The sequence below is a fragment of the Thamnophis sirtalis genome, unplaced genomic scaffold (assembly GCF_051295495.1).
Source record: "Thamnophis sirtalis isolate CommonGarterSnake01/CBP01778 unplaced genomic scaffold, rThaSir2_p1.2 scaffold_14, whole genome shotgun sequence".
Lineage (NCBI taxonomy): Eukaryota > Metazoa > Chordata > Lepidosauria > Squamata > Natricidae > Thamnophis > Thamnophis sirtalis.
Window position 1 is genome coordinate 32574005 of NW_028261394.1, and position 12168 is coordinate 32586172.

General features: G+C 41.7%; 1 protein-coding gene across 1 annotated transcript in view; it reads right to left on the reverse strand.

Annotated features, from left to right (window-relative positions):
- VAT1L (vesicle amine transport 1 like) overlaps positions 1-12168 on the reverse strand; it is a 64416-nt gene that overhangs the window by 26013 nt on the left and 26235 nt on the right. Inside the window, exons 5-6 of the mRNA XM_014056792.2 lie at positions 5693-5796; positions 1923-1978 (exon numbers count right to left, since the gene is read on the reverse strand). Of these exons, the coding sequence (XP_013912267.2) occupies positions 1923-1978; positions 5693-5796 (160 nt within the window). The remainder of the gene's footprint in view (positions 1-1922; positions 1979-5692; positions 5797-12168) is intronic.

The following is a 12168-nucleotide window of genomic DNA, read 5'->3' on the forward strand; positions in this document are numbered from 1 at the left end:
GCTCTGGTAATCTGAGATACAGGCTTGAGAAAAGTATGTGTGGAATTTGCTTCCAGTCATGGCTGCCAAGCTGCTCCATCAGTTCTCCCCACTCCTGCCAATGGCAACTCGAAAGCAGGCCAGGAATGCTGAATGAGTTGACAGGTAGATCCAGATGAACCTTTTGCTCTCAAGATGTACTAGCTCACTCTCCCAATTTTCACATGAAAAGGGCAACTCTCCCTTCTCAAATCTAGGTTAGGAGAAAACTGGATGGGTTTCCACTTTGCCATAAGCCAGAGTTTAAATAAAATGAACAAGACACCATGGCTTAGTTTATATATCACCCTAGACCATACATAACAGTTTATAAACCACAATGGCTGAATCTGCAATGACACACTAAGCTAGAGCTAAAAACTGGAATGGTTTAGTCAGTGTGAACCTAGTAAGGATGTGCAGAGATCATTCATTCATTCATTCATTCATTCATTCATTCATTCATTCATTCATTCATTCATTCAATGACAATGTACTTTAATTCACTTTTTGATTTTTTTTACCCAATGAAATCAAAGCCATAATAGGATAAACATTTTTGGTTCTACTTTAGCCCACCAACCATTTCAAAGCTCCCAGAATGGATGGTCAAATTTTCTTTTTACATTTTTGGAATTTGTGTGAGCTTAAAAGCAAACTGTTGAGATTTAAGGCACCCTTTCTTTCACACCTCAATTGCCCCTGCAGATTCACTTTTGAAAGGCAGCTGTGCCACAAAAGGTAAAAGAGGCAGCAACTGTACACCCTCTGCATTAATACCATATTTGAATTCAGCCAATTATGCCCAGCCCCTAAAAACAGGTTGTGGCTCACTGAGATTTGTGAATGAAGCAGATAGAGTTATTCGACAAATCAACATTAAAATACACACGGGTTCGTCGTGATGCACAAACCAAGTGAGAATTTGCGGTATTTATTTTGGACTTGGGACCTGAACACCTACTCAGATCCGTGAGCCAATTCTGTGCATTGGTGGCCATAGGCTCGTGATCCAAGCCTTGGACTGTTCTAAATTAGCTGGTCTCAAAATCCCACCTGTTTCTAACCTGGGTTCTATGCAGGGGTGGGCTTCAAATGTTTTAGCAATGGGTTCTCGGCCTGCTTGCTGGGTGGACGTAGCCTAGTCGTCCTGCTGCACCATGGGGAGGGGAGTGTTTTCACCCTCCCCGGGCTCCAGAGGCTTTCCTTGAGCGTTTGGGAGGGTAAAAATAGCGTCCCGGGGCTCTGGAGGCCTGGAAATGAGCCCGTTTCTGGCCTTCCCTAACTTCTGGGAGTCCTATTTTTCACCCTCCCCAGGCTTGGGAAGCTTTTCTTGAGCCTCCGGGATGGCAAAAATGGCCTGCCTGGATTCCAGAGGGCCTCTAGAGGCCAGAAATGAGCCCGTTTCCAGCCTTCCAGAAACTTCCAGGAGAACTGGTTTTTTCCTTCCCTGAGCCTCTACACGAGCCCTGTACCAGCATCCAAAATGGGCCACGTGGAGACTTCTGGGAAGGGTGGGAGGGGAGGGACCAGCCAGGGGTGGGATTTGCGGGTTCACCAAAGTCCAGAGATCCTTGGCAGTGTGAACCTGCAGCAACTCACCCCTGGTTCTATAACAGAGGATTTCAACAATCATCCAGTGGCTTTTTTATTCATATCTAGCTGGAAATGTATTTAAGCAGCACCTCCTTCCATTGTCTCTATAGGCAAAGAAGAAATCAATAAACTTAATGAAACATTCATACCTCTGCTGTGGATAATGCCTAGCTTGGATCTGAATCTGAAAAAGATGAGTCATGCTGTTGAAGGGAGAGAGGGGAGAAAATGGGAGGGAAACAAAGAGAGACTCGGAGCACAGCACACACAAATAAGCTCTAACCAAGCCGGAAGGGCCTCATACTTACCGATTTTGCAAAGCTGAAGAAACTTTTGGTTTCCCCAGTAACCATGTTTGATGAGCCTAGAAAGCAGTGAAGAGGGAGGAAAGTAACAGAAGAAAACATGAGCACCGAAGTAGATTATTTATATGCCACAAGGATGAAACAGAAGAATATCGATATTCTGTGTCAAAATCATAAAACAACATCTCCATTCTCCATAAATGTCTTATTGGGGAAAAAAGGACATCTTGTCTATTGTTGGGGTTTAATTCTACTCTCTTGTTGGGCTCTTAATGATGCCATCAGAAGAAGAAAACTCCAATTATCTTTCACCAAATAGCAATAGCACTTACGACTTGTATACCACTTTACAGTGCTTTGCAGCTCTCTCTAAGCAGTTTACAGAGTCAGCCTCTTGCTCCCAACAATCTGGGTCCTCATTTTACCCACCTTGGAAGGATAGAAGGCTGAGTCAACCTTGAGCCTGGTGAGGTTTGAACTGCCAAATTGAAGTCCACCAGCAGTCAGCAGAAGTAGCCTGCAGTACTGCACTCTAACCACTGCACCACCATGGATCATAACCTTCTGCTATTCTCAGTTGCCATAGAACGAACACTTCATCCATGTGCCCCTTACCTAGTGGCAATGTTGGAGCTTTCAGCATGGATGATGTAAGTCTTTTGTCAAACACTGTGCATTGTTTTCATCCTTTTTTGGGGGGTGAGTCATGCTTGTGGCAAGGTGACATCTCAAGGACACAGGAGCCCTGGAAAATTCTGTTTCTCTAGACTCCCTGTCCTTGGGGTGTCCTTCTGCACTATTCTAGGTATAACACAATGAAGGAAAATGATAGCCTCAAACAGATTTTATGATATCTGCTCTGTCGCACATAAGTTTCAGAGACCGCTTAGAAAGAAGCATCTGATGAGAAAAGAAGACCTTTTCATAGTGATTATGAGGTTGTACATTTGTAATGTTTTGTTTTTAAAAAGAATCAGGAGTAAGTTTTTCTAAGGTAGAACATATTGGAGAACATACATATCTTTTGAATTCCAAAATTTTAGCCTTAAAGTATCTTATCATATAAGACTGCTTGTTTAGGAATATCTTGATATGGGATTCAACCTTGTGAAGATAATATATGGGGAAGGTGGTAGAAGATTTATCATCTACATATGCATTGCCACAGAAAGTTAACTTGACATAAGCTTGTGAAAAATGTGTCTGGGAGTTTGCATTTATTCAAGAGAAAACAAATTGAGAGCAAGGGAGAAAAGGAAACATTTAAAAATGACTGAACATCACCAATTAGACTGTTGATGTAACACCTGCATTATATACAGTATGTTGATACACACAATATTTGAAAGGCTGTGGAATGGCTGGGAAAATAATGGAGGGAAAAATAGATTAACTGTCAAGAAATAGAAAGTGAATCCATTGTTAGCTGATTATATAAATGGCATCTCAGCCATCTCAGTACTTAGACTTATATAGTGCTTTTACAGCACTCTCTAAGCGGTTTACAGAATCAGCCCATTGCCCCCAACAATCTGGGTCCCCATTTTACCCAACTCGGAAGGATGGAAGGCTGAGTCAACCTTGAGCCGGTGAGATTTGAACTGTTGAACTGCAGCTAGCAGTCCGCTGAAGTAGCCTGCAGTACTGCACTCTAACCACTGCACCACCTTGGCTCAAAGAGTCCACAATTTAAGTGAAGGTGGATTTTTTTTTTTTTTTTTTTGCAGTTTGTAAAATTCTTGGATTATTTACCCCAGGCTTGAATTAAAGAGGCCTTATTGAAATCTTTGCAGTTTTTTTCCTTGATCTTGCCCAGTTATATGGGGCTTGATAGTATCTGTTAAATAATTATTTTTTCGCTGTTTCTTCCACAACCTAATTACAACAAGAACCCTGAAAGGTCCCATACTTAATTATGCCACTATTAAGGTTGTTTTCATAAGTTGCCTTTAGTGCTTTTAAAAAAAATAACAATATGGCTGTGAGAGCCCAAATTTCATTAATGCAAAAAGGGGGAATTAAAATGTTATTGAGCATTTTGACATCTAAAGGTCAATAACACTCAGTCCACCAGTCTCCAGAATCTGTGAAATGACAGAGTAATGAATGGTAGTAATAATTCTTTATTGAAATTATACAGAAGACAGAAAGGATTATATAGGAGTAGATCTCTGCCATGTCAAGCTTCTTCCAGAAGGACTTTTAAATGATAAGGTTTGGGATGAAAGTTTTTCCTTTGCTGCCAATGACATAGGTAAAAGTAAAGGTTCCCCTCACACATAAATGCTAGTTGTTCCCAACTCTAGGGTGCGGTGCTCAGCTCTGTTTCTAAGCCGAAGAGCCAGTGCTGTTCAATGACAGTTCCGTGGTCATGTGGCCGGCATGACTAAACACTGAAGGCACACAGAATGCTGTTACCTTCCCATCAAAGGTGATTCCTATTTTTCTACTTGCATTTTTACATGCTTTTGAACTGCTAGGTTGGCAGAAGCTGGGACAAATAACAGCAGCTCACTCTGTTACGCAGCACTAGGGATTCGAACTGCTGACCTTTGTGATCGACGACAAGCTCAGCATTTTAGCCACTGAGCCACCGCATCCCCTTATATTTAATGATGATGTAGACCTCATTAAATGTGGGAAATCTTGAGTTCTGGGCTTAATAATTACCCTGTTGTATGGAAAACTTTCTTTCGTATCCCTGCAGATAGGATTGCTTATCAGATAATAAAAGGAGATCATTGGAGAGAAAGTGGGAAAATTGTTTTTAAAACTGCATTTTTGATGGCCTTAGTAGAATATCATCCAAGTTTCTATGAGTTCTATGCTATCAATCAACATGTTTAATAGTTAACATTTCTTTTCAATTTAAACCATAATATATGCTTCCCCAAGAGCAAAGTGGTCAAGAAGGACTTCAGGTATGGTCATATGAAAACAGACAGCCTGGATGGCCAACATAGATTAATTGGTCATATCTATCTTTCATATATCTTCCTTTTACTTCTGCCATTGTTGTGGCCCACCAGTGGCCAGCAGAGGTGGCAGCAGATTCGGACATGAGGAGGTTGGGGAGGAACCTGGGCCAATCCTGGAGTCTGGGGAAGGCTCTGATGAGGGCTCTGTGTCAGAAGCAGAGAGGGGGCCAGAGCCGTATGCCAGTTATCAGCTGCCTTCAGAGTTAGACATCAGTGAGGCAGATGAATAGCTGGAGCCTGTTCTCACTGTGCACATGCACAGAGTTGCCAGACGAAGGGAAAAGCTAAAGAACAGGAGTTGACTTGGGAGTAAGGCCAGACAATGAATGGCCCCTCTCAGAGAAAATAAAAGAGGAGCAAAAGGGGAGTGGAGTTTGCAGGAGACAATTAGTTCACTAATTGGTTAGTGACTCTTTGAGACTCTTGACAGGTTTTGCAGATATCGGCTTGGCAGCTCTCCAAGCCAGGTAAGTTGTGTGACTCTAAATCCTCCTGTGAAAGATTTTGCAGGCTGTGAATGAGCAGAATTCACAGTAAATTAATAAAAAGAGTTTTTTGCCAGGACAAGGAGTTTCATGCTCTTGGGAAGCTTCAGTCAGAACAGCCATCTTTTCATTTCTCCTCCCACCGTTTGAAGTTAACTTAACTTTGAAGTTATGGTGCTTCTTGGTTGATATCTGAAATAGTAACTGAATTTTTCATGCAACCACTCATTAGAAATCAACTAGAACCGTTACAACGTAATGGTGATTCTTGAGAGGTTCATGATTTATTTAGCCTTTGAATTTTACTCACCATATAAAATGTAAGTCCCAAGTGGTTTGAGTAGACTGAGGCCTTTACCAGTATTTTCACCGCAAAGACAGTCCAGGACAATGTCTACACCATCTGCAGAGATTCTAGAAAGCACAGAAACACTGAGATGATACTTGCTACTCAATGTCATCATAACTTCAAATAATCAGTAAACAGGACAGTTGTTACTTGTGGACTACCTATGTATCAGGTGCTAGGCTGGTCCTGGGGAGGTGAAGACCCAAATCCACAAATACTGAATCTACAAGGTCTCTTTAGAATGCCCATTATGTCATTCAAGCATTTCCCTCCCTCAACAGTCCACTTTAGCGAATGTTTGAACTGATCCTTTATCTTTGTGTATTGGTCTACCCATCACTCAAATTTATTCTGTTTTTAAAAAGTGGGTAGAACTGATCTATGCTACTCCTCCATTCTTTAATTAAAATGTGTAGAAGACTATCAGCCCAACAGGCTAAGAAACCGTTCTCATGGAAGCCAGGACTTCTTACATTGAAACAGCCATAATAACAGAATCTTCAGAGCCTGGATGTGCCCCTCCCCATCTTTATGTCAACTAGGGAAGGGCCAGAGCTACACATGAAGCTCCAATTAAAGTGATTGATTGCTAAACAGCTTGTGCACAGGAATCTTCTCAAATGACGGTCATGGAACACAAGGTAAATGGGACTTAATCTACTTGTGGCTACATAGGGATTCTAGATTGATCTCTCTCTTAACTCTGCCCCCAGACTCTAAGAAGCTTATCTGAGACATTTTTCCCAAATTACTTTCTTAAAATGGAGTCAAGTCCTGTTTATCTGTCTGTCGCCTTGATAGTGGCTCTTTTTCCTGTCTTTTAAGGCCATTCCCTGATGCCCTCTACAAGGTATTAGTAGGAGATGAGAAAGGCAATGCATAGAAGTCAACTATTAAAATATTTAGTTTGGAGTAATCCATGGCTCTCTGCAAAGATAAGAATAGCAGTCCAGCAGGTGGAATGATTTGGCCAACCTTGCTGATATTCAAAGACAATGCAATGTCAAATGTATTAGTGCTGAATAGGGAATGTTCAAATCAAAGAGTTGCAGCTAGACTGTTTTTTAAGGGTTAGAAGAAAACAAAGACAGCCTGATTCTTTACTGTTGCCAAGAAAACCATAGAGGCTTATTTATCTATAAAGTCACCAAGAGCTGTCTTAAATTCAAAGGTGAAGTTATCTTAGTTTTTGTTGTTAGTTGTGAAGTTGTGTCTGACCCATTGCAACCCCAAGAACAACATTCCTCCAGGCCCTCCTGTCCTCTACCATCCTCTGGAGTCAATTTAAACTCATACCGACTGCTTCGGTGACTCCATCCAGCCACCTCCTTCTCTGTCGTCCCTTTCTACTTTTTCTCTCCATCGTTACAAGCATTAGGCTCTTCTCCAGTGAGTCCTTCCTTCTCATTAGGTGGTCAAAGTATTTGAGTTTCATCTTCAGGATCTGGCCTTCTAAAGAGCAGATCCTCTTTAGGACTGACCAGTTTGATCACCTTGCAGTCCAAGGAATTCGCAGGAGTCTTTTCCAGCACCATAGTTCAATGGCCTCAATTCTTTGGTGCTCAGCCTTTCTTATGAAGTTGTCTTTAGTATTGCTGCTACTGCCCCCTTGTGCATAGGGATGTTTTAATTGCCCCACAATCAAGAATTCTTTTCTATACTTTTATAGGGCATTTGATTGTTAAAAACCCACAAGTCAGAATTGTTCAATTTTTTTATCTTGCAATCAATTAAAATGAAAATACAGACCATCTACAGTATTTAGAAAATGGAGAACATATTCCTCTATATGTAAAGGGGAAGAAGAAACAAAACTCACTCTCTACTTTTGAAACTCTCCTTTTACTCATTCTGAACTTACTTTCTTTTCCCCTGCTTTTTATCTTCCCTGCCCTAAGCTAAAGAAGGAACAGTTTCTATAAGAAGTTGAAACATCTTTGTAGACATTCTTAAAAATTAAGCCAAGGACCTCCTGAAAAATAGGCTTTAGCCAACAGATGTTTTGGAGGCTTAGGGTTAGGTTGCATAGAAGAGAATGCCAGGTAGAACCCTATCCGTAAGGTAGTAAATTCAAATTATTATATCAATAGCACTTAGACTTATATACTGCTTCATAGTGCTTTTACAGCCCTCTCTTAGCAATTTACAGAGTCAGTCTATTGCCCCCCAACAATCTGGATCCTCATTTTACCCACCTCGGAAGGATGGAATCAACCTTGAGCCGGTGAGATTTGAATTGCCAAACTGCAACTAGCAGTGCTGCACTCTAACAACTGTGCCACCTTGGCTTTTCATTATTTCACTAGTTTCATTGTGAGCTTCCTTAGAGCCACTTATGTACAGAAAGATCAAAGGCAATTGTGCAGTGAGAAGCCAACGTCAGCGTATATTCTCAAAAAGCAAATTCCATGTTGTAAATTTAAGTCTACATCTTTCAGCCTGCCAGAACTCTGGACTAAAATCTCTTAGAATTAAGACCAATGGATGCCATTGATGGATGATGAAATCCAAAGAATCTGGATGGCACCAGGTTGCCAGGTTTCTGCCTTAAATTAACCAAATCTGTGAAAACTGGCTTCAACCATTCTCTGCATAGATTATATGCATCAACCTCTATAGCAGTTGTTAAAAGATTGTTTCAATGGCTCACTTCAATTAAATAATTATGAAAATCACTGGTGCACTCATTACGGATAATTGTACTCTATGGAGTCTGAAGGGCATAAGTTGCACCAAATAACGTCTAACTCCCAAGACCAGCTTTTATCTCATGACAATTATTGTCTGAAATTGGTTAATAGCTGTTATGAAGATATAGGTTAAACTAACTGATCTAGTTTATGAATCTTTTCTTTTCTTTTCTAGAAACAGGAAGAGCAGTGGGCATCTGACGACAGAGAGAAGTAATGGAGTTATATTACATGTAAATAGTTCGCTAGGATCAGGATGTTATCTGGGCATACTAAGCTATAGGAAATTGTTTATAAAGTTCATTTTAATTCTGCACTTTCCCCCAAAAAAGTAATCAAAGTCAACATGTATTTTTAAAAGAACGGTGGAACTGCAGGATTCAGCCACATCAATGGAACAAAATTGTGGAAGTATTCTTTAAGGAAGAAAGTTATGGATCAAATGGTACAGGTGAAACAGACAGAAGACCTAAGCAATTTGTTTTGTTTTCCATACTGAGTAAAAAAAAAAAACAGAACAGAATAGAGCTGGAAGGGACCTTGGAGGTCTTCTAGTCCAGCTTCCTGCTCAAGCTGGAGAACCTATACAATTTCAGACAAATGAATGACTGTCCAGTCTCTTTATAAAAACCTCCAGTGATGGAGCACCCAGAATTTATGCTGTTCCAATGGTTAATTGTCCTTACTGTTAGGAAGTTTCTCCTTAATTCCAGGTTGCTTCTCTCTTTGATCAGTTTCCAACCATTATTTCTTGTTCTGCCCCCCCTCCCCGGTGCTTTGTAGAATAATTTGACCACCTCTTCTTTGTGGCAGCCCCTCAAATACTGGAATACTGCTATCATGCCACCCCTAATGCTTCTTTTCTTTAGACTAGCCAGACCCAAAATCTTCAGCCATTCTTCATAGAGGAAGATAGGATTTTAAACATTATCATCAGGATACTTCTAAAAGAGAAGGAATTATTTTGCAACTCTGTGATCTGTCCATTGGGGCCTCTCTCATGAGCGCAATTTGCAGATTAGCTCACGTTATTGTGATCCCTTTGCTATGGCATCAAACATCTCACAAATCCTACTGTTTCCAATTTCACGCTTTACATCCAAAACGGTAACAGACACAAAAAGTACCAGCAAGCTTGGAGAAGAGGGAAATCCATCTTCCAGAAGGATAGTGGAGAGACTGCTAAAGGCAGGGAAACCCTAAAATAGCTCACTGAAAACGGAGCTTCTTGCAAAGCACGGTCTGCTTGTTAAAGAAAACCAGAATGTCAATGCGCAGATTCTGTAAGTATGCCACACTGTGTGCTAATAACTGGGACCATTGAGCCAATTTTTGCTAAAATCTTCAGTTTATAGTTCTTCAATTTCAGTTTTCAGTTCTAGATACTTGTGGCACACCAGCAACCAGCACAGCTGGCAGAAGTTTCAGACAGTGAGGAGGTTGGGGAGGAACATGGGGCAGTCCTGGAGTCTGGGGAAGGCTCTGATGAGGGCTCTGTGTCGGAGGCAGAGATGGGGCCAGAGCCGTATGCCAATTATCATCTGCCTTCAGAGTCAAACATCAAGGAGACAGACAAACAGCTGGAGTCTGTTCCCAGTGTGTGCATTCATAGATGAAGGGAACAGCTAAAGAACAGGGATCGACTTGAGATTAAGGCCAGGCAATGAATGGCCCCTCCCAGAAGAAATAAAAGTAGAGCAAAAGGGGAGTGGAGTTTGCAGGAGAAAATTAGTTCGCTTAATTGGTTCGTGACTCTCTGAGACTCCTTGCCAAGTTTTGCAGATATCGGCCTGACAGCTCTCCAAGCTAGATAAGGTCTGTGATTGTAAATCTTCCCTTGAAAGACTTTGCTGGATGTGAATGAGCAGAACTCAACAGTCAATTAATAAAAGGGTTTTTTGTCAGGACAAGAAGTTTTCTTCATGCTCTTGGGAAGCCTTGGTTAGAACAATACTTTGTGATCTTCTCCAAGTCTTTATCTTCAACTATCTCCTGCTATCACCACATCAATTATCCACACTTCCTTCTTCTTATATCTGGTGTGTTCATGAGCCAAGACTTTCATTGTCATAATTATTTGCCTGTGCCCTGTACAATTGTTGAGGAGTGCGACCTAACAGCATTTCTTTTGATCACATTTTTTTTTACAAAAGCCTGCTGACTAACCTCTCTTAAAAAAGAAAAAGAAAGAAAGAAAGATGAAAGCAGAAGGAGGAGAGGGGAAGGCAAAAACTTTTCCTTTGAATATATAACTTATGGAGTACATAATACTGCTCTTCAAGAGAACAAATGATGCACTAAAAAGAAAGTAAGTGCTACTTAAAATCTGCTCTCGGATTTCATTTTCTACCCACTTACTCTGCAAGGCAGAATAATAAGGAACAAAGGCAGGAAAATGTCCATATTGTTGGGTTGTGCTGATTCTATTGTTATGATTTTCCACAGTTTTTGTCAAACAAGCTATAACTCTGATTAAGTACACACAGTGGGGCTAAGACAGGGATGTCTTAGGGGTGCTGGCCTATGGGCCCATCCTGGAAACAGCGAAGGACCGACCCTCAGTGATTCTGCCAGAAAAAAGGGCAGCTCAGGAGAGCCACGTGTGACCCTCCCAGATCTGTTTTTAACCATGACAGCCTCTGCCACTGAAAATGGAGCTCACACGCCCAGATTCCGTTTTCAATGGCAGAGGGCTGTGTTCTGACTTAGGCTTCCCCAAAAAGCATGAGGCAAAGTCCTGGTCCCACAAAACCCCTTTTATTCCTTTCATTCACATTCAGCAAAGGCCTGGTAAACAGTCTTTCAAAGGAATATTTATGACTACAGACCTTATCTATCTTGGAAAGCTGCCATGTCAATATTTTCCAAATGAGTGCTGTGCCAGGAAAGACTGGGCACAGAGTCTCTGAAATTCACGGACAGATCTTTGCACTCCTGAAATGAATCTAATGACCGAACGAATTGTTTCCTGCAAAAGCCCACTCCCCTTTTGCTGCTCTTTTATTTCTTATGGGAGGGGCCAATCACTTTCCACCTGTGGCTTTACTCCCACGTCTACCCTGATTTCTGAGTTGTTCTTTTATACTGGCAGCTCTGCGCATGCACACACTGGGAACAGGCTCTAGCTGTTCATCTGTCTCACTGCTGTCTTGCACCTGATCACTGCCAGATGGCTTCAGCTCCATCTCTGCCTCTGACGCAGAGCCATCATCCGAACTTTCCCCAACCTCCAGGATTGGCGCATGTTCCTCCCCAACCTCCTCATTGTCCAACTCTCCTGCCAGCTCCGCCGGCCACTGGTAGGTCACTAAAGGCTGCAGGCGGCTGTTGTGTCTGAAAAAAGGGCCCATGGGAGCCATGAGCAGTTCTCCGAGCTCTGCTTTCACTGGCAGGAGGCCATCACGGCTGAAAATGAGTGATGTCAAGTTCACACGAATGATGTTGAGCTGGCCACGCCCATCCATTCCCCCCCCCCCAAGATCAAACATAATCCTGATGCGGCCCTCAATGAAATCGAGTTTGACACCCCTGGGCTAAGATGTAAGCAACAACATTTGGGGATGGGGAGAAGAATAACAAAATGAGCAGTACAATGCAAACACAGCCTTTTTTTTATACAGGTAGTCCTCAAGTGACCATAATCGAGTCCAAAATTTATGTTGCTAAGTGGAGCATTTGTTAAGTGAATTTGCCCTATTTTACAACCTTTCTTGCAAAAGTTGTTAAGTGAATCATGACATTTGTTAA